At 50.7% G+C, this 22,140-nt stretch overlaps 1 protein-coding gene across 1 annotated transcript in view; it reads left to right on the forward strand.

The window, feature by feature from the left end:
- Nucleotides 1-22,140, forward strand: part of INPP5D (inositol polyphosphate-5-phosphatase D) — a 137,098-nt gene that overhangs the window by 102,341 nt on the left and 12,617 nt on the right. Inside the window, exons 15-22 of the mRNA XM_061412651.1 lie at nt 518-656; nt 2,494-2,602; nt 2,774-2,862; nt 9,114-9,195; nt 11,771-11,860; nt 14,088-14,201; nt 15,527-15,609; nt 18,711-18,798. Of these exons, the coding sequence (XP_061268635.1) occupies nt 518-656; nt 2,494-2,602; nt 2,774-2,862; nt 9,114-9,195; nt 11,771-11,860; nt 14,088-14,201; nt 15,527-15,609; nt 18,711-18,798 (794 nt within the window). The remainder of the gene's footprint in view (nt 1-517; nt 657-2,493; nt 2,603-2,773; nt 2,863-9,113; nt 9,196-11,770; nt 11,861-14,087; nt 14,202-15,526; nt 15,610-18,710; nt 18,799-22,140) is intronic.

Consider the following 22,140-nt stretch of genomic DNA (forward strand, 5'->3'; position numbering starts at 1 on the left):
TAATGGCGCTCACTCCCCAAGAGCAACTTTTGGGGTTATTTGCCCAGACAGACCTCAACACCTGAACCCTGTAAGCCCTTGGCCACGACCCTGCCCTGTTGGCCTCTAAGGACTTTTCCTGTGGTCTCATCAAAGCTAACTGTGGCACAGGGGTGTGGGTGAATCTTGCCTAGGGGACAGAACAGACACGTCCTTGCGTCACCCCAGAGGCACCTAAACACCACTCCGCTTCTCAAGGGGAAAGCCTCCTTGGGGCACCGTCACAAGTGAAAGCCCTATTTGCCTATGGTGGCCCAGTCATGCAGAGTCATCGGGAAGGTTGATGACTGAGTCCCTGCAGAGCAGATGCTCCCAGGGCCCTGCCCTGCATTCCCAGTTCAGCCCAGGGACCACATCAGATGGGTGGTTGCTGCAGACTTAAGTCTCACTTCCCCACATGTCCCCCTCTGACTTCCTGGCCCATGGAGTAGGGAACCCACGATCCCGTGCTAAGCTGGCCGCTTTTTCGTTTCATTAGGCGAAACCAAAACTATATGAATATTCTCCGGTTTCTGGCCCTGGGAGACAAGAAGCTGAGTTCCTTTAACATCACTCACCGCTTCACCCACCTCTTCTGGCTCGGGGATCTCAACTACCGCGTGGAGCTGCCTACCTGGGTGAGGGGCTCTCTGCCCAGGGCCGGGGATTGCAGAGGACAGAAGCTCCTTTGAGCTGACTCAGGGTGGAGGTCGTGGAGACCCACAGACCGAGCTGGTCCAGAGGGGCCACTCCTCTGGGACTCGATACTGTTGCAACTATGGAGCCACTGCCTTTCTTTACCATTCGCCTCTGCTCAACCTGGGCTTCCCTGGTAGCTCAGCTGGTAAAGAAACTGCCTGCAATGCAGGAGACCCCAGTTCAATTCCTGGGCCGGGAAGATCTGTTGAAGAAGGGATAGGCTACCCACTCCAGTATTCTTGGGGTTCCTTGGTGGCTCAGCGAGTAATGAATCTGCCTGCAATGTGGGAGACCTGGGCTTGATCCCTGGGTTGGGAAAATCCCCTGGAGAAGGGAACGGCTACCCACACCAGTATGCTGGCCTGGAGAATTCCGTGGACTGTATAGTCCATGGGGTCACAAAGAGTCGGACACGACTGAGCAGCTTTCACTTTCACTTTCTGCTCACACCTACTTCCCACACACCTGTTCTGGCCACCCCTCCCTACCACCTCTCTGCCCCTCCGGTGCCCTAGCTGACCAGCAGCAGCCTCTCAACTCACCAGTCCCAGATCCCGAGGAAAGGCTGAAGTCTGTGGGGACCAGCTCAATTTTCCCCCCAAATCATGGGTCACCAGGTAGCCTAAGGAAGACACTCCTGAATTTGGACACCCATCCAATGAGCAGCAGTCAGAGGGGGCCCCGGCACAGATGGCCTTGCTCCCTTGGGGAAGGTAAAGGATTCCGTGGGAAGGGGGTGAACTGGCATGGCCCCTGGACGTGATAAGAACGAAATGCGGTCACATTTGTGCTCCTGAAAGGGGGCAGGGGCCAGGCCTGGGAGCAGAACCACGCCTGTCTGCTCCCTGTGTAACAGGAGTCCTTTGCACTGGTGTCTGTGCCGGGGGAGGGGACGGTGGAGACACCTGATTTTACAGTTTTGAGCACAAGCAGCCTGAGAAGATGGCCTTGGGTCGCCGCAGATCTCTGACAGTGGGATTGGACCTGGGCCTTGGGGCTCTGCTCCCAGATGCTTTCCCAGGCATCCCACATCCCGCACTCCTGGGCCTCCCGCTACCACAGCGGCTCTTGGCCCATCTGTGCCCTCCTCACCCTCCCCAACCCCTCCCTCCCTCACAAGATGCTTTCTCGAGAATTCCTCCTCTCCCTCCTGACTGAGCAGGCAGAGGGGATGGGGTAGACAGGGGCCCCACAGATCCTGACCCTTCCCAATTAGGGGCCATCCCAGCCATTCACTCCCTAGAGGGTCTGCCCAGTGCATCTGCCAGAGTGGATGTAACATAAGTCCTGGGAGAGAGGACAGCTGGATCCCGAGGCTGGCACAGCCCACCAACGTCATGGTGACTCGGAGTCTGAGCCCAGATCACAGAGGCCTGGTGCCCATAGATTCAGGGGCTAGGGTCTCAGATCCTTTCATAGCCTTATGAACAAGCTGTCTCACAGAGACCATGAGAGAGCAAGGGAGACATACCTACCAAGGAAGTCTTATAAAAAGGATGCCAGAAGTCCATGTGCAAAAATAGTGTCCCTCTGCAAATTTAGGACAGCCAGAAGCTTCTGTTATTGAGTTGATACTTCACTACACTTGCAGGGTTCTCCTTATTAAATGATTGAGTGTAAATAAGCACCAACTTGACATCTCTAGAACCAGGGTCTGGGGTAGCTTCGGGGGCTCGGAGTCCTGGTATGGCAGGGAGGCAGGATGTGGATGATGTGGCCCTTGTCATGTGGTGAAGGGGTCGTCTCACCAGTGGCCCGGCCATGTCTTTGCTTCAGGAGGCAGAAACCATCATTCAGAAGATCAGGCAGCAGCAGTACACAGACCTCCTGTCCCACGACCAGCTGCTCATGGAGAGGAAGGAGCAGAAGGTTTTCCTGCACTTTGGTGAGAACCACCATCCTTTTCTCATGGGCCCCCTCCCTCCATGGTTCTGGCTCCCGTTTTCCCAAACATCCTCACCAGGCGGGGAAGAGTGATGCCTGGAAAAGAGAGAAACTTGCCCAGATGTGAAACACGGGAAGTCAAAACTGAAACCACCGTTTTGTTTGATTTCAGAGGAAGAAGAAATCACATTTGCACCCACCTATCGCTTTGAAAGAATGACTCGGGACAAATACGCCTACACTAAGCAGAAAGCCACGGGGGTGAGTCCTTTCCTGTCCTCCACCTCCATCCGCCTTGCACATCTCACCCCTCCTTTGTCCACTCCATAAAGGCGAACAGGAAGTGAAGAGAACCCTCATCCACCAAGTGACAAAAAAGAAATAGCACTAGAAATCCTATGTTGATCGTGTCACAGAGACAAACCCTCCCCTAAGGAGAGGCTGGGCAAGCAGACATGGGCACTGCAGGGAGCTGGCTCACGATGCTGCTGTTCACGCGTGTGTGTGTATGTGTGCACGCGTGTGTGTGTGTGTGTGTGTGTGTGTGTGTGCACCACGTCTTTATCCGTCCATCTGTTGATCGGCATTTAGGTTGTCCTCACGTCTTGGCTGCTGTAAGTTGTGCTGCAATGAACATTGAAAGGCATGTAACTTTTTGAATTAGAGTTTTCTCCAGATATATGCCCAGGAGTGGGACTGCAGGATAATATGGCAGCTCTATTTTTAATTTTTTAAGGAAACTCCCTACTGTTCTCCATAGTGGTTGCACCGATTTACATTCCCACCAAGAGTGTAGGAGGATTCCTTTTTCTCCACAGTCTCTCCAGCATTTATTTGTAGATTTTAAAAAATAAAGATGCCCATTGTGACCAGTGTGAGGTGATACCTTGTTGTAGTTTTGATTTGTGTTTCTCTAATAATTAGTGATATTGAGTATCTTTTCATGTATCTGTTGGGCATCTATATGTCTTCTTTGGTATCTATTTAGGTCTTCTGCTCATTTTTTGATTGGGTTATTTGGGTTTTTTTATATTGAGCTGTTTGCATATTTTATGTCTCTTTAAGTCCTATTAATATATTTGCTAATCTGCCAAGTGAATCATCATTATACTAGCTTCTTTGCTTCAGGACTTATCAGTGCCTTTACAGGTTTATGAGCACTTGGTTCTCTATGGGAAAATTCATGTGCCAAACTCAACTGGTCATGAAATATCAGTTAGTATCTTACGAGACCACTTGTGTTCCATGGCACAGTGAGGAAACTGTTATAAAGCATTCATTCATTCTTGTTCAACAGGTATTTACTGATGACCTGTGATGGGTTAGGCACTGTCCTAGGTGGTGGGAGATCAAAGATGAGTTAGATGTCTGCCCTCAAAGAGTTGATAGTAGGAAAGATAAGACAAAGACACAACTCATCAGAAAGTGAAAGTGTTAGTCACTCAGTTGTGTCAGACTCCTTATGATCCCTTGGACTGTAGCCCACCACACTCCTCTGTCCATGGGATTTTCCAGTCAATACTGGAGTGGGTAGCCATTCCCTTTTCCAGGGTATCTTCCTTCCTGCACTGCAGGCAGGTTCTTTACCATCTGAGCCACCAGAGAAGCCCTAACGAGAGGCAGAATATAATGTGATGCCCATTTGTAACGAGTACACACAGAGGGAAATAACCACCAGGGCAGGGAAGAATCCTGGAGGCTTCTTGAAGAGGGGCTTTGTGGTGCCTGAAGGACACTTGGGTTTCAACAGGCAGGACAAGGGCTGAGGGAGGCTGATCCACTTCAGGCTGAAAGGATTGCCAGAGCAGATGCCGAGGCAGGGAATTCTGGCACCCATCACCTTCTGGGAGCCAATCCAGGGGGACCAGTCCTGTGCTGGGTCCTGGGGCCTGCAGTGGGGAGCTTCCCTGGCTGCTAGAGGCCTGGGGAAATGGAGAGAATTCTGGGCAACACCTGGGCTCAGGGGCAGGTAGAAGACTGGATGGCAGTGGAAGAGAAAGGCCAAGAGTTGGGGAGATGCCTGAACAATGCAGGAGTTAGAGAAGGGGAAAAACGCAGAGAGGAGGAAAGCAGATCCAGGACTGCTTCCACGAGGAGGCTGAGGCTCGGGGCAGGCAGGACACCTCGTGAGGTGCTCACTGGCTGCTGTGTGGCTGGACTCATCTGGCTTAAAGGCGCCATTGGGGCAGGCCCACGGCAGGTACATTTGGAGGTGGTGAGGGGATGGTCTAGTTGGACTTGAGTTATGAGGAGAAAGAGACGGGGGCCTGAGATGGCAGAGAGGAAGGTCCTTGATGCCAGGCAAAGCAATCTCACCTGTTAGATGAGCACCTGCTTCAGGAAGCCACTACAAGATCCCCTGAAGGGCTGGTAGCATCACGGTGATACACAGAGAAGACTGGTCTGCATCAGTGTAAAGGATGAGGGTGACTCAGGGGACCAACGAGGAGGCTCCCGCTGAGAAATAACTGGGCCTGGAGTGGGAGCTGAAGCGGTGAAAATGAAAGAAGAAAAGCAGGATATATCGATCCATCTGACTGACGTTCATACAAACTGTGAGATCAGAAGGCAGAGCTGGCGCCGAGGGGGGAAATAGAGCTTGTTTTCAGACTCACTGTGTAATGTGAGTGGAAAATCCCAAAGATCCAGAGGGCAGTTAAGAATACTAGACTGATGCTAAAGCAAGATGCCAGGGCTGGGTTGTAGATCTGGGAGCTGTCTGCACAGAGAAGATGGTCAGATCCATGGGAATAGGTGAGGTCACCAAAGAGTGCGTGGATGATGACCGTAGAAGAGCTATGGACAGATTTGGGGTCATCTCCATTCAGAGAGGGGAGGGAGAAGCAGAGATGACAAAGGAGACAGAAAGAGAGTGGATGTAGGTGGTTAGAGGACCAAGCAGACAGCTCGAAGCATCACAGAAGCCAGGCCGAGAGACTTTCCAGGGTCGGTGGTCCGCAGAGTGGATTGTGTGAGCCAAGGAGGACAGGTACATTCACAGGAGCCCTGAGCAAGCAGCTGGACTTGGGTTCAGGGGTTTGCTGCTGCTGCTAAGTCGCTTCAGTCGTGTCCGACTCTGTGCGACCCCATAGACGGCAGCCGACCAGGCTCCCCCGTCCTTAGGATTCTCCAGGCAAGAACACTGGAGTGGGTTGCCATTTCCTTCTCCAATGCATGAAAGTGAAAAGTGAAGGTGAAGTCACTCAGTCGTGTGTGACTCTTAGCGACCCCGTGGACTGCAGCCCACCAGGGTCCTCCATCCATGGGATTTTCAGGGGTTTGGGTGGACACTAAAAGAACAGTTGCCATAGAGGTTGTTTTGTTTTTTGGGGGCTGCACTGGGACTTTGTTGCTGCTGGTGGACATTCTCTAACTGGGGCACGTGGGGGCTCCTCTCTACTTGTGGTGTGCGGGCTTCTCACTGTGGTGGCTTCTCTTGCTGTGGATCACGAGCTCTAGAGTATAGGCTCCGGAGTTGTGGCACCCTGCCTTAGTTGCTGTGAGGTATGTGGAATCTTCTCACACCAGGGATAGAACTCATGTCCCCTGCATTAGCAGGAGGATTCTTAACCACGGGACCCCCAGGGAAGTCCCTTGACTTAGAGTCTTGGGGGTGAGATCCAGACTGCAAGGGGATCAGAGTGGCTCTTCACCCAGAATGTGCAGGTGAATCACTAGTGAGTCTTTTTAGAAATACAGATGTCTCCGCCTCCTCGCCAGAGGTTCTGATGCAACAGATCAGGGGTGGGACCCCGCTCTCTGGGTCTTTGTAAAGCTCCACCGCTAATCCTGCAGAGCAGCCAGTGCTGAGAACTGCCGTGTTAAGGAGCAGTTTGGCAGCGTCTCTGAAATCTGAACAGGCACCTACCCTACTCAGCAGTTCTGCTTTGGTGTACCCCCGAGAGAAAGTAGTGCATTTGTTCACCCAAAGACAGATACAAGGACGTTTACAGCACCTTTGTTTATAATGTCCAAAAACTGGGTGCAATTCTACTTCCAGTGAGAGTAGAGTAGATGAATGTGATTTATACATACAATGGGACACGGCTGCAGCAATAAAATGAAAACAAATTTATACAAGAAATAGGATGAAGAAGGTTGAAAGAAGCCAAACACAAAACAATATGTACTGAATGAGTCCGCTGATAGGTTCAAGAGTGGGCAGAATTAACCAACGGAGAAACCTTGGCCACTAGTCATGTTTACCTCTCAGAGGCGGTAGTACTGACAAGGAAGGGACACAAATGGATCTTTTGGGATGATAGACATTTTCTACAGCTTGATCTGGGTAGTGGTTAAGTGGGCATATACAAATGTAAACAAAATCCTCAAGTTGTACAGCATAGATTACCGCACTTTACTATTAAAAAAAAAAAAAAGGCAAAAAAACTAAAGTCGCTCAGTCGTGTCCGACTCTTTGAGACCCCATGGACTGTAGCCTACCAGGGTCTTCCGTCCATGGGATTTTCCAGGCAAGAAAACTGAAGTGGGTTGCCATTTCCTCCTCTAGGGGAATCTTCCCGACTCAGGGACTTACTCAGGGATCAAACAAGTCTACTGCGTTCGCAAGGAGATTCTTTATGGACTGAGCCACCTGGGAAGATCAGGTTGTATATACCTCAAGTTAGGAAAGAGTAATGGGGAATCCAGAAATAGAGGCAGTGAAAAGAGAACATTCTTGAAAGAAAAATGGCAAAAAAGAAAAAAGTAATTGAAGGAGGTGTCAGGGATAGGCTCTTTTAGGATGAGAAATATTATGTTTGCAGGCATGGCGCTAGTGGTAAAGAACCAGCCTGCCAATGCAGAAGATGTAAGAGATGTGGGTTTGATCCCTCAGTCGAGAAAATCCCCTGGAGAAGGAAATGACAGCCCACTCCAGTATTCTTGCCTGGAGAATCCCATGGACAGAGAAGCCTGGCGGGCTATGGTACATAGGGTTGCAAAAAGTCGGACACAACTGAGTGACTTAGCACGCAGAGGAGAAAGAGCTAGAACTTGAAAGGGGATATTCATTAAGGAGGGTTGTTACTGCCAGTTTGCATTATCAGTCACAACCAAGAGACATCCTGCTCATGGTGTATCTTGGAGAGTGCTTGTCATAGTACATATTGTTTGAATGATTATGTAGGTGGATGGCTCGATGGATGGATGGATGGGTAAGTAGGTGAGGGATGGATGTGTAAGTGGATGGGTAGGTAAGCGGATGGATGGATGTGTGAATGAGTGCCTGGATAGATGGTGAATGAATGAGTGCAGGGGGACAGATAGCTAGAGTGTGTTATTAAAGTAAATTGTTGGAGAAAATAAGCAGAGATTAGATTGAAAATCAGAAAGAGGGGTTCATTTGAGTCCAAAAAAAGTAAAAGAATATAAAGCAACAAGACAGCCTGAAATAGTGAGGAGGATAAGTAAGGGAGCACAGCCAGGCGAACCTCATTAAAGAAGGGGTGTAGGTGTCTGAAACTGTGGGTCTTGACCATGGAGCCAGGACTTAAGGCAGGTGGAAAGAGTTGAAAACCGCTTCTGGGGAAATTCTATAAAGAACCAGCAGCAGACGAACCCAAGGACTACAGATGCCATGAGTTAATCTCTTCTTTTATGATTTCTTTTAAAAGTAGCATGCATATTTTTTATAATAGTAACTTGGACAAGGAGCTTTAGGGGACATTACTATTTAATGAAATATTCAAATATTAATAGTCCATGGGTCACATTCTGGATTATAGCAGAGTCAACAAGATTCCTATTATTCAAAAAGTTTCTAAATCACTTAATGGAAGCCAACTTGCAAGTAAATATAAATATAATCAAATGTTTGAGGTGCTGTGATAGCAGCGGGTGTGGAATAATGTTGGGGGCATAAAATAGAGACGGAAAATGGTTATGTCACTCATGATTCTAGAGGTGTTGCTATCTGCCCTTTTTTCTGAACCTTTGCTTTTGGCCTGGTAATGCTCACTAAAAATAGGAATAGCAGACGTTCATGATTCATTCTTAATCTCAGAGTAAAAGCCTTAAATATTGTAAGGGGTAGTTTAGGTTTTGCTTTGTTTTGCAAATACTATATCAGATTGAAGCAATTCCCTTCTATTCTTTAATATATATACTTAATCTTTAATGGATATGAAATTTTGTCAGATTCTTTTTCTTTATTTATGGATGCAATATGATTTTCTTCCTTTACTCTGTTAATGTAGTGAATTACAGTGAATGATTTTTCATATTAAAATATCTTTGCAATTCTGGAATAAATCCAATTTGGTAATGGTATATTATCTTTTAAAATATATTGCTAGATTTGATTTGCTAATACTGTAAGTATTTTGTATTTATGTTCATGAAAGAGATTGGCCTGAATTTTTATATCTTATAATATAATGGTCTTGTCAATTTTTTTACCTCCCGGCTCTGCTAGCATTAAATCTATCATCTATCTATATCTGTATGTAGCTACCTAGCTAACTAGCTATCTATTACATGGCATTTCACACAGCCTTGACTTTGACTTGCAGATGAAGTACAATTTGCCCTCCTGGTGTGACCGAGTCCTCTGGAAGTCTTACCCCCTGGTACACGTGGTATGTCAGTCCTACGGTGAGTAGCAAGTTAAGAGGTCACACTTTCCTAAGTTAAAGGGCTGCAGTCCATCCATCTGCCTAAACTTGGCATTCAAAGCAAGCCTATCATGGAGGTCTTTAGAAAGAAGGAGGGAGACTGGTCTGGAATTGGCATAGATGAGCTGGGAAGACACAGCTGCCTCCCCCGTCCCACCCAGGGTCTGGGCCACGTCGGGAACGGGAGGAAAGCCAGGCCTCACCTAGGAGCTGCACGGTCTTCCAGGAAGGGCCAGATTTGCACGTGAAGGTGAAGAAGTCGGGTGTTTTGCTGATGATATTTCATGGCATGCTGAAGAGGGTTTAGTGAGTAGTAAGTGGGCAGGAAATTGGGAAAATAAAGGGGGTGAATGTCCCGACTCAGGAAGTGGGGGTAAACTTTGAGCTTGGGTCTCCCGATGGTAACGTCAATAGTATGTATCAGTTATCTCTGGCTGCGTAACATCTATCTGAAAATCCACTCCCAGCCTGCAGGCTGGTTCAGGCTGCTGCTGCCTGGGTCCGGGGATTCCTGGCAGCCAGTCCCAGCTGTGGAAGTGCTTGCCTGGTCTCTGCTTGCTTCACATTCACTAATGTCCTCTTGGCCCAAGGAAGTCACGTGGCCAAGCCCAGAATGACCGTGGCAGGCGGGACCCACAGGGCACACAGTCACAGGGAGGCCGCCTCCCAGGTTTCACGCAGTTGCCCTAGTGCTAATGCTGTCATGCTCAGCACACATCTAAACTATGTTTTAATATTTATTTATTTGTGCTGGGTCTTAGTTGCGACACACAGGCTCTCTGATGTGGTTGCTGTGTGCCGGACTTTTAGTTTCAGCCTGTGGGATCTAGTTCCCTGACCTAGGATCTAACCTGGGCTCCCAGAATTGCAAGCTCAGAGTCTCAGGCACTGAATCACCAGGGAAGTCCCCCTTATCTAAAATATTTTAAAGAACAATTAAAAAACCTGCTTGTCCACCCTTTAGCTGCTCTTCTGTTTCCACTACAAATCTGTGGCCCCACACTTGGCCTGACTGCCCCCCTTCCCTCATCTCCTGCTTCACACAACACGGGACCCTCACTGACTTCTTCCTGCCAATGGCCAAGCATGTTTAGATGGGGTCCCACCTCCCTCTTCCATTCTGTCTCAGTATAACAGGGTGCCCTCCCCCTGGCCTAGCTAAGCTTCTCACTTGAGCCTTTTGTTGCATGCCCTCCTTCTCCCCTAGTCCCAGTCTCCCCACCGTCTTGCTTCTTCTTGCTTCTCTTTCTCCATCCATCTCCTTGTTGTTTCAAGTTGTCTTTTTGGGAAAGAAAAATGATTTCTCTATGTATTTATTTTTTTAATTTCTATTTGGCTGTCCTGGGTCTTGGTTGCCATGCACGGGCTTTCTCTGGTTGCTGTGTGAAGAAGCTCGTCTTTGTTGCCATCCTTGGGCATCTCATTCCAGTGGCTTCTCTTGCCGTGGCACACTGGCTCTCGGCGCACGGGCTTCAGGAGTTGTGGCACAGGGGCCCGGTAGTTGCAGCTCTTGGCCTTTAGTTGCCTGAGGCATGTGGCATCTTCCCGGACCAGGGATCGAACCCGTGTACCCTGCATTGGCAGGTAGATGCCTATCCACCGTACCTCCAGGGAAGTTCTCAAAAGTTGTCTTTCTGATGGTTGTTTGCCAGTGAGCTTTTTTTCCCTTGTTTATTGGACAATCTATTATATTTCTCTTGAATTTTCTGCCCATTCCCTTTGGTTGTTGGAGGGGTGGTATATTAATCTCTTTTTCTTTTTCTGCTGATTTGTAAATGCTTTACTGAGAAGGGTATATCTTGGCTCGTTGTTTTCTCCTGTGCTGCGTGTCCTTTTGCCCGGTAATGCTGGCCTTGCCCCATCACTGGCCTGTCATCCTCATCTCTTCTCAGCCTTCATGTCTTCCTTCTGAAGCTCAGACATCCTTGTGGCTTCTGCTACCACCTAACATCCTGACTCCAGAGCAGAAGATAAAATCTCCAGCCCTGAGTATTCAGCCAAACATCTCCATGTAACTCTATCACATGCACTTGGGACTCTAGATTCTAGACCCTCTGCTCTTTCTGTTATCCTCTCTAAACGTACTCCGCTGCCTTCCCTTCTCATCTGAGTGCCAGGCTCCTTAAAAGAATCCTCTGTACTGTTTCTACACTTCCATCACCTCCGTGCTCTCCAGAGGCATTGTGGGTTGGGGGACAGTGATGAGATCCCCATCCCACTCTGTGCCGTGAGCTCCTCATCAAGGCAGCAAAAGGCTTAGACCAGAAAAAACCCCACAGTTCACACACACAACAATCTATATATTTTAAAACTCACAAGTCTTTAGGGAAAAAAAAAACTATTACGGGTATATTTAGCCACAGAGGAGAGGGTCACAGGCTTTCACGGAGACTTTCAGGCGTGGTTGTGGAAGGTAATGGAGCAGCCATACGAAACCATCAAACTTGTGGTGGCTTCCATACGCGTCAGTTGATTTCTGCTATGCGTTGGCCATCCTTGGCTCGACCAGAAGGATCCCTCTTCCTCTGCTCAGAAATTCCTTCCCTCCCCTGCAGGTAGCACCAGTGACATCATGACCAGTGACCACAGCCCTGTTTTTGCCACATTTGAGGCAGGAGTCACCTCCCAGTTTGTCTCCAAGAACGGTAAGTGGTGGTGGTGGGGGGGTGCTGTCTGTCCGTCTCTTCTCCGTGCAGACAGGAGGACTGGGCGCTTGTCTTCTGATTGCAGCAATCAATTGTCTGCATTAGATAAATGTTCATCCTTCCGGGTAAGCCCGCAGTCCGCACATCGGCTCCCTTCATGTCCAAACCGCACCATGATTTCAGTCCAGAGTGTGTTCTTTCTCTCTTTGGCAAGCGTGCCAGCTTCTTAAAGCCTCAGTTTTAATACAGTCTTTAAAATTGGGAAAAATAAGTGATCCCAAGGTGCAGCATAGGTGTCATCAAAGATGATTCTGGGTGGGACATGGATGAACACTTATTAGTAATGCATTTATTTTAATATGCTTTAAATGTGATGCTTCTGTGTAAGGCAAGCAACACTGGTTTTCCATTTAGTCTTGTGATGCACTCTTATATGTAAATACATTTATTTAAGGCTTTAAAGTGAGTCTATTTAAAGGAAATGTTAAGTCAATATTAGGACAGGTGCGTGGTAGGCAGTAAAAATTGTGAAGATAGGATGCAGATGATAGCGTTTGAGGAAATACTGGAGTAAATAATACTCTATAATCTGCGGGTAATTTTGCAAATAATCCAGCTTAGCCGTGGTTGCCAGCCTCATCCAAGCAGAGGCCTGGGTGTTGTCTGCAGCGTGTCCCGCCCTGGGCCTGGGTGACCAGAGAGCCATGCTGTCACCTGCTCCGCCCACTCCCCACTTCCATGATCAGCAGACAGTGAGGGCTCATTTAGGAGGGCCGAGTGCAAGGCCTAACACAGGTTGGAAAAGCCTGGTTTGCTCCTCGTCCTTCATGTCAATGGGGCTGGAACCCTGTCTTCCTGAGACACTCTTGCCCATGGGCTGTTGATCTGACATCCATGGCCCCAGCAATGTGACCTCCGCTCTCCACGCAAGCCTTGACCCACCATCCTGTCTCCGTCCTAGCTCTGGCCTCTGTGCCTTTCCAGAATCTTCCACCTCTTGCTGGCTCCCACCCCTCTCTCTGTTCTCTGAGTTCCTGCAGCATTGATAAAGCAGCCCATACATCACACGCCCGGTGAGGACCCTCTTCCCATCCCCAGAGTCAGCCTTGCCCTCCATCCACTGCAACTCAGCACACAGTAGATGTTCACAAACACCGATGGCCGGGATTAACATCTACCTAAGCGGAGCATGGCCTTGGTGCTGGGTGTTTAAAAAAAAAAGAGGAAAGCTAAGTGAAATAAGACAGAGAAACGAGTCGAAGATATACATATGGTATCAATTACATGTGGGGTCTTTATTAAAAAATACCAGTTTCATTATACAGTACAGTGGTGGTTGCCAGGAGCTAGTGAAGTTGATTGAGAGGGGAGGAGAGGTGAGTCAAAGGTTACAGATTTCCGGTTATAAGATGAAGTTCCAGGGCTCTAATATTCCACATGATGACTATAGATAATAATACAGCATTGTATACTTAAAATCTGCCGAGAGTAGGTCCTAAGTGTTCTTACCAAAACACACAAACAAACAATTAATGATGTGAGATGATGGATGTTATTATCTTAATCTTGGAAATCATTTCACAGTGTTTGCGTGTATCAGCTCAACCTGTTGTTCACTTTAAGTATACACAATTATATTTGCCACTTGGTCTTCAATCAAGGGGAGAAGGAAAGAAAAGCAGGAAGGAGGGGAAGGATAGAGGGATGGGGGGTGTCCTTGCTCTCAGGAGGCTCAGAGTTTGTACAGAAGGGCGGGACACTGTTCACAGTTGGCCTCAGGACGCTTGCAGAAGCATCATCTAAAGGAAGACCACACCTGCAGATTACCTGGGTGCCAGTGAGGAAAGAATGGGAGGAGCCGTGCCTGGAAGGAAGAGCAGGCCTGCCTCCCCATGTGAACTTAGGAACAAGATAGGTTTGGGCATCCACCAGCCCTCTTTGCCGGAACCCCTGGAGAGGCCACGGCGTTAAGGGCGTCACCTGGGGCCCACACAGCTTTGGTGGCAAAGCTGAGCGTAGAACTCTTCCCTCTGCCCTGCACCAGCTTGGACTCATCAGAGAGGCTGTTACTGGCGTGGGTGGTGGGATTTCAGGGGACACACTCCCTCCACTTAGACCTTGGACGCAAGGAGGGAGCTCGGTGTTACAGGGGAGGAGGGGGGCTGGATTGAAGCGCTCTGTCTCCAGACACACTGTGGAACCGAACCTCTGCTCTCCTCTATTCCAGGCCCCGGGACCACTGACAGCCAAGGGCAGATCGAGTTTCTCGGGTGCTACGCCACACTGAAGACCAAGTCCCAGACCAAATTCTACCTGGAGTTCCACTCCAGCTGCTTGGAGAGTACGTGCTCGCTCAACTAACTGCCTTTTGGGGGGGCACAGGCAGGGCCCCTTCACCAATGCCTGGTCCCTGGTGACGCTTCTCTTCTGTCTCTGGGAAGGCTTTCCTGATGGGCCTTGGTGGGGACAGGGTCAGAGAGTGGGGCTGCGGGTGGACAGTATAAGAGGAGACCCGGTTACTGCGGGGCCCCCAGTGACCTGCGATGCTGCTGCTCCAGGGTCGGGGTGGTCCCTGGGGCACAGACGTACCAGGTGGGCAGCGGGGCAACTGGATCCTCTGCCTGCCCCTCTGGGCGGAGTTTGGCCCACTCCTGGGTCCCCCAGGCCGGGGCTCTGGAATGACCAGAGAGTCCTGGGCAAAGGTCCAGAGCTCATGGAGGCCAGCGCCAGGATGGAGCAGCTGCTGGTCATCACCTGTTCTTCCCCAGGGTCGCCTCCTCTTTCTTGCATCACAGACAATCTTTCTCAGCTGGTCTGAGCATCTGAAAGCGAGCTAGAGATGGACAGCCTCCCGTCAGCCAGGAGCGGTTCGCACACAGCTGGGTTTAGGAGATAGTCTTTCTAGGGGGCGTTTCTAGGCATACTGTCTAAAGCCGTGCCACGGTGAGGCGGTCTGTGCGGTTTCTAGCTCTTCTTGCAGAGATGGCCCGGAGTGGGAAGTGGGGAGTCAGCCCCACAACAGCAGGCCCTGTGTCACGGGGTGACAGATGCTTCCAGAAACTGGGAACAAGACATGGGCCACCTGCTGCAGTGCCGTCCCACCTCCCTTCCTCCGCAGACTCCGCCTGGGCTCCCCTCCTGGTGACAGATCCGCCTTCTCCCTGAAGTCTCCCCGGGTCCCAGTTCACCGAGCAAGGGCATAGCACTTCCAAAAATGACTAGGATTTTTGTGCGGGTGTTTTTAATAAACTATCGAGACATTTGCATACATTTCTATGGAAACAGAATGTTAGGAAGCTTAAATTAGCATTTCAAAAGGCTGTTATCTTGAGTGGCGTGGGACGAGCCAGAGCCGTCCTGTTTCCTAATCTCCTCCTCGCCTATGATGTGATGAGTCCTCCATTGCCTGGTTTGTGGCAAAGAGGAGCCGAGAGGGAGGGGAATCTCTGAGTGTCTTAAAAATAATTAGACCGTGTTGGCAAATGACCATCCCCTGAACCAAAACAGAATCTCCAGCAAGCTCTGCTCCTCAACGATGCTGTGGCCCCAACAGATAAAGAGGAGGGTGGGTGTTCTCCCTGGTCCTGCTGGAGCGACCCCAGCAGTCTTCTCTGTCTGGTTCTTGTGCTGTTCTTCTGAAAACCTGCCTTCTTGTCCCCCCGACAGGTTTTGTCAAGAGTCAGGAAGGAGAAAATGAAGAAGGAAGCGAAGGGGAGTTGGTGGTGAAGTTTGGCGAGACCCTCCCAAAGGTAACTCAAGAACAGAGACGATTTTGTATTCACCGGCCAGAGGTGCTGGCCAGTGGCAGAGCTCCGGCCGGGCAGAAGCAGCTGCCTCTCTTTCACGGTGGTTTATGACGCTCCTCCCAGCAGTGGTTAAACATGGGCCTGCACCTCTTGTTGTTCAGTTGCTCAGTCGTGTCTGACTCTTTGCAACCCCATGAACTGCAGCACGCCAGGCCTCCCTGTCCTTCACTATCTCCTGGAGTTTGCTCAAACTCATGTCCATTCAGTTGGTGATGCCATCCAACCATCTTGTCCTCCGTCATCCCCTTCTCCTCCTGCTTTCAATCTTTCCCAGCATCAGAGTCTTTTCTAATGAGTCAGCTCCCTGTATCAGGTAGCCAAAGTATTGGAGCTTCAGCTTCAGCATCAGTCCTTCCAGTGAATATTCAGGACTGATTTCCTTTAGGATGACTGGTTGGGTCTCTTTGCAGTCCAAGGGACTCTCAAGAGTCTTCTCCAACACCACAGTTCAAAAGCATCAATTCTGCGGTGCTCAGCCTCCTTTATGGCCCAACTCTCACCACACCTAGTGGGCCCAGTATTCCTAGATGGATTTCAGTTCCCCTGATAGATCATGGAAGGGGTCTAGAGGCTGTGTCGTCTGACCACGTGATTTTACAGAGAGAGGAAAGGAGGCAGGTCCCAGAGAGGCTTGTTCATGGTCACACGGCTGCAATGACAGACCCAGGACCCACAAGCCAAGGCCCCAGTTCCCCTGCGGTGTCCTTCTGTTCAGCCCTGGATTGGAAGATCACACGAAGGAGTAGACAGAGGTGTGTTGGCTCTGGATGTGCAGAGAACCTGACCTGTCCTTGGCCCCCAACAAGCAGAGGGTGGAATTGCAGGCAACCTTAGTAGGAACACGTTTGTCTTTATTACAGAAAACTGGGACCCAGCACTGCTTTTGTGATGTTACGTTGATGATGGACATGTTTGGTGTTCACTCTGGAGACACGTGGAATAGGACCCTGCTTCTTTATCAATTAACAAGGGAAGGGACATAGAGGAAGTGTCCAGGGCCGGGCAGGTTTTTCACACAGGGCAGGGGTCTCAGGCCCCGCTGGAAGATTCCCTGGAATGTGATGCCCTAAGTGAGTTTTAAAGGACGGCCTCAGCTAGTGTGGGCAAGCAGGTCTCAGGGGCCTGGGCTCCCCGCACTGGCCTTAACTGTTGATCGGAACCGACCTGTGGACCACACATGAAAAGACCTATGTCTGAGTCCCGAAGTCTTCTAGTCTGGGTAGACTTCAGATTGGGGTCCTCCAAAAGGCTGGGACTTCCCAGGTGGCCCTAGTGGTAAAGAATCTACCTGCCAACGCAGGGGACACAGGAGACCTGGGTTTGATCCCTGGGTCCGGAAGATCTCCTGCAGGAGGAAATGGCAACCCACTCCAGTATTCTTGCCTGGAGAATCCCATGGACAGAGGAGCCTGGCAGGCTACAGTCCACGGGGTCGCAGAGTCACACACCACCGAGCACTCATGCTTGCTGAGTGCAAGCGGCTGGGGCAGGGCTGACAGAAGTCCCCGTCTGGCGCTGTTTTCAGGACCCAAGTCCCGGTGGCCCTGGGCTCCAAGGCAATGTCCCAGCTCAGCCCCCACTGCCCCACCTGACCCTCTCCCGCTGCCCCTGGGAAGCACCTGGACAGCGCGTTTCTTACTTCCGTAAAGTCGGGAACGATGCCAGCATCCCAATCCCCACGTCCCTGCAGCGGCCCACTCCTGGCCTTCCCCGCCCCACTGCTGCCTCTCGGGGGGCTCCATCCCTCCCTACTGGCCGAGGGGTCTTTCTGGAATGCCCATCTGCTCCTGGCCCCGCTTCCTGCATCCGGTGGGGTTCCTGATGTCAACTCCTCAGCCTGGTTCCTGGCCCTCTCCTCGCTCTCGGTCTCTTCTGCTCCCCCAGCATCTCAGGGCCCCCCCTCTGTCACCCCCTGTCTCCTCACCCTCTGCAACCCCGCCGAGGCACCTGACGAGGCTCCTCGCCCCCCCACGAGGTGCCATGTCCCTCACAGACCTTCTGTGTTCAGATTCCACCTCCCGTCCCCCTTCTGCCCAGTGATGGTGGTGGCAGGGGGGCTCCTCTTCCTGCCTCAGCAGCACCCCAGCCCCATGGCTGACTTGGAGCCAGTGGTCTCTGCACATCGGTGAACCGAGTTCTGGGGACAGCACTGGAGCCTCAAGAATGGCCCAGAGTTCCCACTGCCATGTCCAGTCACCTGTTCTGGAGCTTTCTGAATAGAGTCCATCCTGTCAGTTGGCATGGACCCAGAGGCCCACACTAGGGGATCTCTCGGTGTCTGTGGAGGGGAGGGAAGGGGGCAGCCTGTGAGGGTTTTATTAGGGCTTCTGTGTTGGGGTCCACACGAGGAACAGCCCTCAGCTGGGAGGAAGTCACAAGCGGTAGCCGGCAGGAGCAGGCGGCCTTGCAAAGCCCCTCCCTGTGCCTGTGGACCGGCCCTGCCCCATGCTCCCGGCCACACCAGCAGGGACTCAGGGACAGGCTGGAACTTGGGGTCTGTGCCTGCCACTTGCTGAGTCGCCCTCCAGCAACTCACAGGACCCTGCAGGCCCATCGGGAGACTCTCATGCAGGTGGACACAGGTTCCTCCTTCCCAGATGGAAGGCAGATCCTGCGGCGCCTCCTTCAATGCAGCCTCCATCCCAGGACGGGGGGCCAAGGGGAGGGCTGAGCTCTTGCTGGGAGTGGGGTGCGTTCAGACGTCTGAATATCAGCCTGGCCCCGTCCCTCCCCCCACCCCTTGATTGTGGGGTGTGCGGGTGGGGGAAGGGAAGGGAGGTGGTGCAGGTGAAGGCATGTTTGGGGTCAGGCTCTCTCGCCAGGGCCCCGGGTGCAGTGTGATGGGGGTGGGGGGTCAGAAAGGAAGTTAACCCCACCATGTTGGGCAGGGTGGACATATGGGTTCCTCCCTGCTCTCTTGGACAGGAAAAGCAGATATTTGAATTTAAAAAGAACATCTCCCCATACATTCCCCTCTCTCTGAGCTGGCTCCCCCAAGCCTGTCCCCTACCTGTCCGAGCTAACCCATGCTGTTCTCTCTGCAGCTAAAGCCCATCATCTCTGACCCCGAGTACCTGCTGGACCAGCATATCCTGATCAGCATCAAGTCCTCCGACAGCGACGAATCCTACGGTAAGGAGGTGCTATAGGTACCATACCTGTGATCGAGGCCACCCACGTCAGGGAGAGGAGCTATCTCCTTCACAAAAAACCCACCTGCTGCCCATCCTGGTCCTGCCAGAGGAACAGTTACCAGGAAGTCATCCTGCCGACCCATCGGGCTCCCGAGAGGGACACAGCCCCTCTCATCCATGGAGCCTCTCCCGTGTCAGATTCCATGCCAGGCGCTTGAAATATCACGACTGATGTTGACACGACCCTGTGAAGCAGACACTACCCTCTCCATTAGTCAATGGGTGAACTGAGGCTCAGAGAGGTAAAGTGAGCCACATGGGTGGTAACTGGCTGAGCCCTCATCTGAACCCGGGTCCACCTGGCACTGCTCAATGCCCAGCACAGACTAGTTTGAGAAGGCCTGTGGCCCCAACAACTGTCCTCCAGACATCATCTTCTGTTAAGATCTTCAGCCTGCCCCTGGCTCCAGCATGGTGTTAGCTTTGCCCTTGAACTTCGTATGTATAGTGCAGCTAGAGCATGGAATGAGGGGGCAGGTAGTCAGAGAGAGGCTGGAGGCAAGGAGCCAGATTGGCAGCTCCACACAAGCCAGGTTAGGGGTAAATACCACATCCTGGGGACAGCAGGAAGCCACTAAAGAGTCAAGCAAGATGATAACATGGTCAGCTTTGCAACTTAGAGTTTGCAGTGATCAACTTGATGGATGTCAATCCTAAAGGAAATCAACCCTGAATATTCATTGGAAGGACTGATGCAGAAGCTGAAACTCCAATACTTTGGCCACCTGATGTGAAGAGCCAACTCATTGGAAAAGACCCTGATGCTGGGAAAGATTGAGGGCAGGAGGAGAAGGGGGTGACAGAGGATGAGATGGTTGGATGGCATCACCGATTCAATGGACATGGGTTTGAGTAAGATCCGGGAGATGGCAAAGGACAGGGAAGCCTAGTGAGCTGCAGTCCACGGGGTCGCAGAGAGTCGGTCACAACTGAGCGACTGAACAACAACAACAACAACACATGGTGGATGAGGCAGCCAGAATGAAAGTGGTGACGGCAAAAAAAAGAGAGTTTAAAACTGAGAGGTACTGAGAAGGGCCACTGTTTGACCACGGGAATCCGGGGAAGAGGCTGGAGGATGGCCCTGCACTCGTGGTTTCAGTAGCTGAGCAGATGTTTCCATTTCCTGAACTGGGTCAGCTGTGGGGAGGAGCAGGTGAAGCAGACTCAGCCAGGGAAGTGGGAGGAAAATGGAAGACTGGGGTCATGGACGCCGTCAGAGCTGCTCAAGAGGAGCGGGTGGTTATGACAGCAAATGTGGCCGAGAGATCCGGCCAAGTAAAGACTTGCGTCCTGCAGACCAAGAGCCCCGGGGATCATCTCTGGACTTGGGAGAACCGTGTGCAGTGAGGGAGTGAGTGGGGTGAGGAAGCAGAGGGCGTGAGGCCCACCAGCATGTGCAGTGGGGTCCAGGGCGGGCGTCTGCTTCCAATGGAAGGAATCTGCAGGTGGTCAATGCTGATCGGGGGAAGCCAGGAAGCAGAAAGAGGCTGCAGACAGGAAGGGTGCCCACATGTGTCTGTTGCCCACTCTGCAGGCTCTACCCAGAGCCCTGGGATTTAGGTGCCATCACCACCCCCACTGCAGAGGTGAGGAAATGTAGTGACGTGTCCAAGGTCACCCAGCCACTGCTGCGTGACCTTGGACTTGAACCCAGATAGCACAGCTCCAGAATCTTGCCCTCCACTCCCTCCCACCACAGCACTGGAAAAGAGGTCCCTGAGCCAGGGCAGGGGCGGGTAGAGCCTGAGGAGTCTGATGGAGCAAAGAAAAAGGATCCACATGGTGCCCGAGCGTCAGGAGGTTTGCCGGCAGGAAACGGGCATGCGGGTCTGAGGCTCCATCTTCCTGCCAAACACTGAGGTCCTCGTTTGTTTCTTTCTCTTGGTGTTCATGCTGACAAATAGCACATCATACTGATGTGCTCAGACGCTCAGTCACGTCCGACTCTTTGCGACTCCGTGGACTGTAGCCCATCAGGCTCCTCTGTCCAAGGGATTCTCCAGGCAAGAATACTGGAGTGGGTTGCCATTTCCCCCTCCAGGGGATTATCCCCACCCAGGGTTCGAACCCGTGTCTCTTATGTCTCCTGCATTGGCAGGTGGATTCTTTTTTTTTTTTTTTTTTTAAACTTTACATAATTGTATTAGTTTTGCCAAATATCAAAATGAATCCGCCACAGGTATATATGTGTTCCCCATCCTGAACCCTCCTCCCTCCTCCCTCCCAATACCATCCCTCTGAGTCGCCCCAGTGCACTAGCCCCAAGCATCCAGTATCATGCATGGAACCTGGACTGGCATCTCATTTCATACATGATATTTTACATGTTTCAATGCCATTCTCCCAAATCTTCCCACCCTCTCCCTCTCCCATAGAGTCCATAAGACTGTTCTATACATCAGTGTCTCTTTTGCTGTCTCGTACACAGGGTTATTGTTACCATCTTTCTAAATTCCATATATATGCGTTATTATACTGTATTGGTGTTTTTCCTTCTGGCTTACTTCACTCTGTATAATAGGCTCCAGTTTCATCCACCTCATTAGAACTGATTCAAATGTTTTCTTTTTAATGGCTGAGTAATACTCCATTGTGTATATGTACCACAGCTTTCTTTATCCATTCATCTGCTGATGGACATCTAGGTTGCTTCCATGTCCTGGCTATTATAAACAGTGCTGCGATGAACACTGGGGTACATGTGTCTCTTTCCCTTCTGGTTTCCTCAGTGTGTATGCCCAGCAGTGGGATTGCTGGATCATAAGGCAGTTCTATTTCCAGTTTTTTAAGGAATCTCCACACTGTTCTCCATAGTGGCTGTACAAGTTTGCATTCCCACCACCAGTGTAAGAGGGTTCCCTTTTCTCCACACCCTCTCCAGCATTTATTGCTTGTAGACTTTTGGATCGCAGCCATTCTGACTGGCGTGAAATGGTACCTCATAGTGGTTTTGATTTGCATTTCTCTGATAATGAGTGATGTTGAGCATCTTTTCATGTGTTTGTTAGCCCTCTGTATGTCTTCTTTGGAGAAATGTCTATTTAGTTCTTTGGCCCATTTTTTGATTGGGTCATTTATTTTTCTGGAGTTGAGCTGCAAGAGTTGCTTGTATATTTTTGAGATTAGTTGTTTGTCAGTTGCTTCATTTGCTATTATTTTCTCCCATTCTGAAGGCTGTCTTTTCACCTTGCTAATAGTTTCCTTTGATGTGCAGGCAGGTGGATTCTTAACCTCCTGGAAGACCCATCATACTAATAACTAGGAAAAAAATCATTCA

This window comes from Bos javanicus, chromosome 3, assembly GCF_032452875.1.
Source record: "Bos javanicus breed banteng chromosome 3, ARS-OSU_banteng_1.0, whole genome shotgun sequence".
NCBI lineage: Eukaryota > Metazoa > Chordata > Mammalia > Artiodactyla > Bovidae > Bos > Bos javanicus.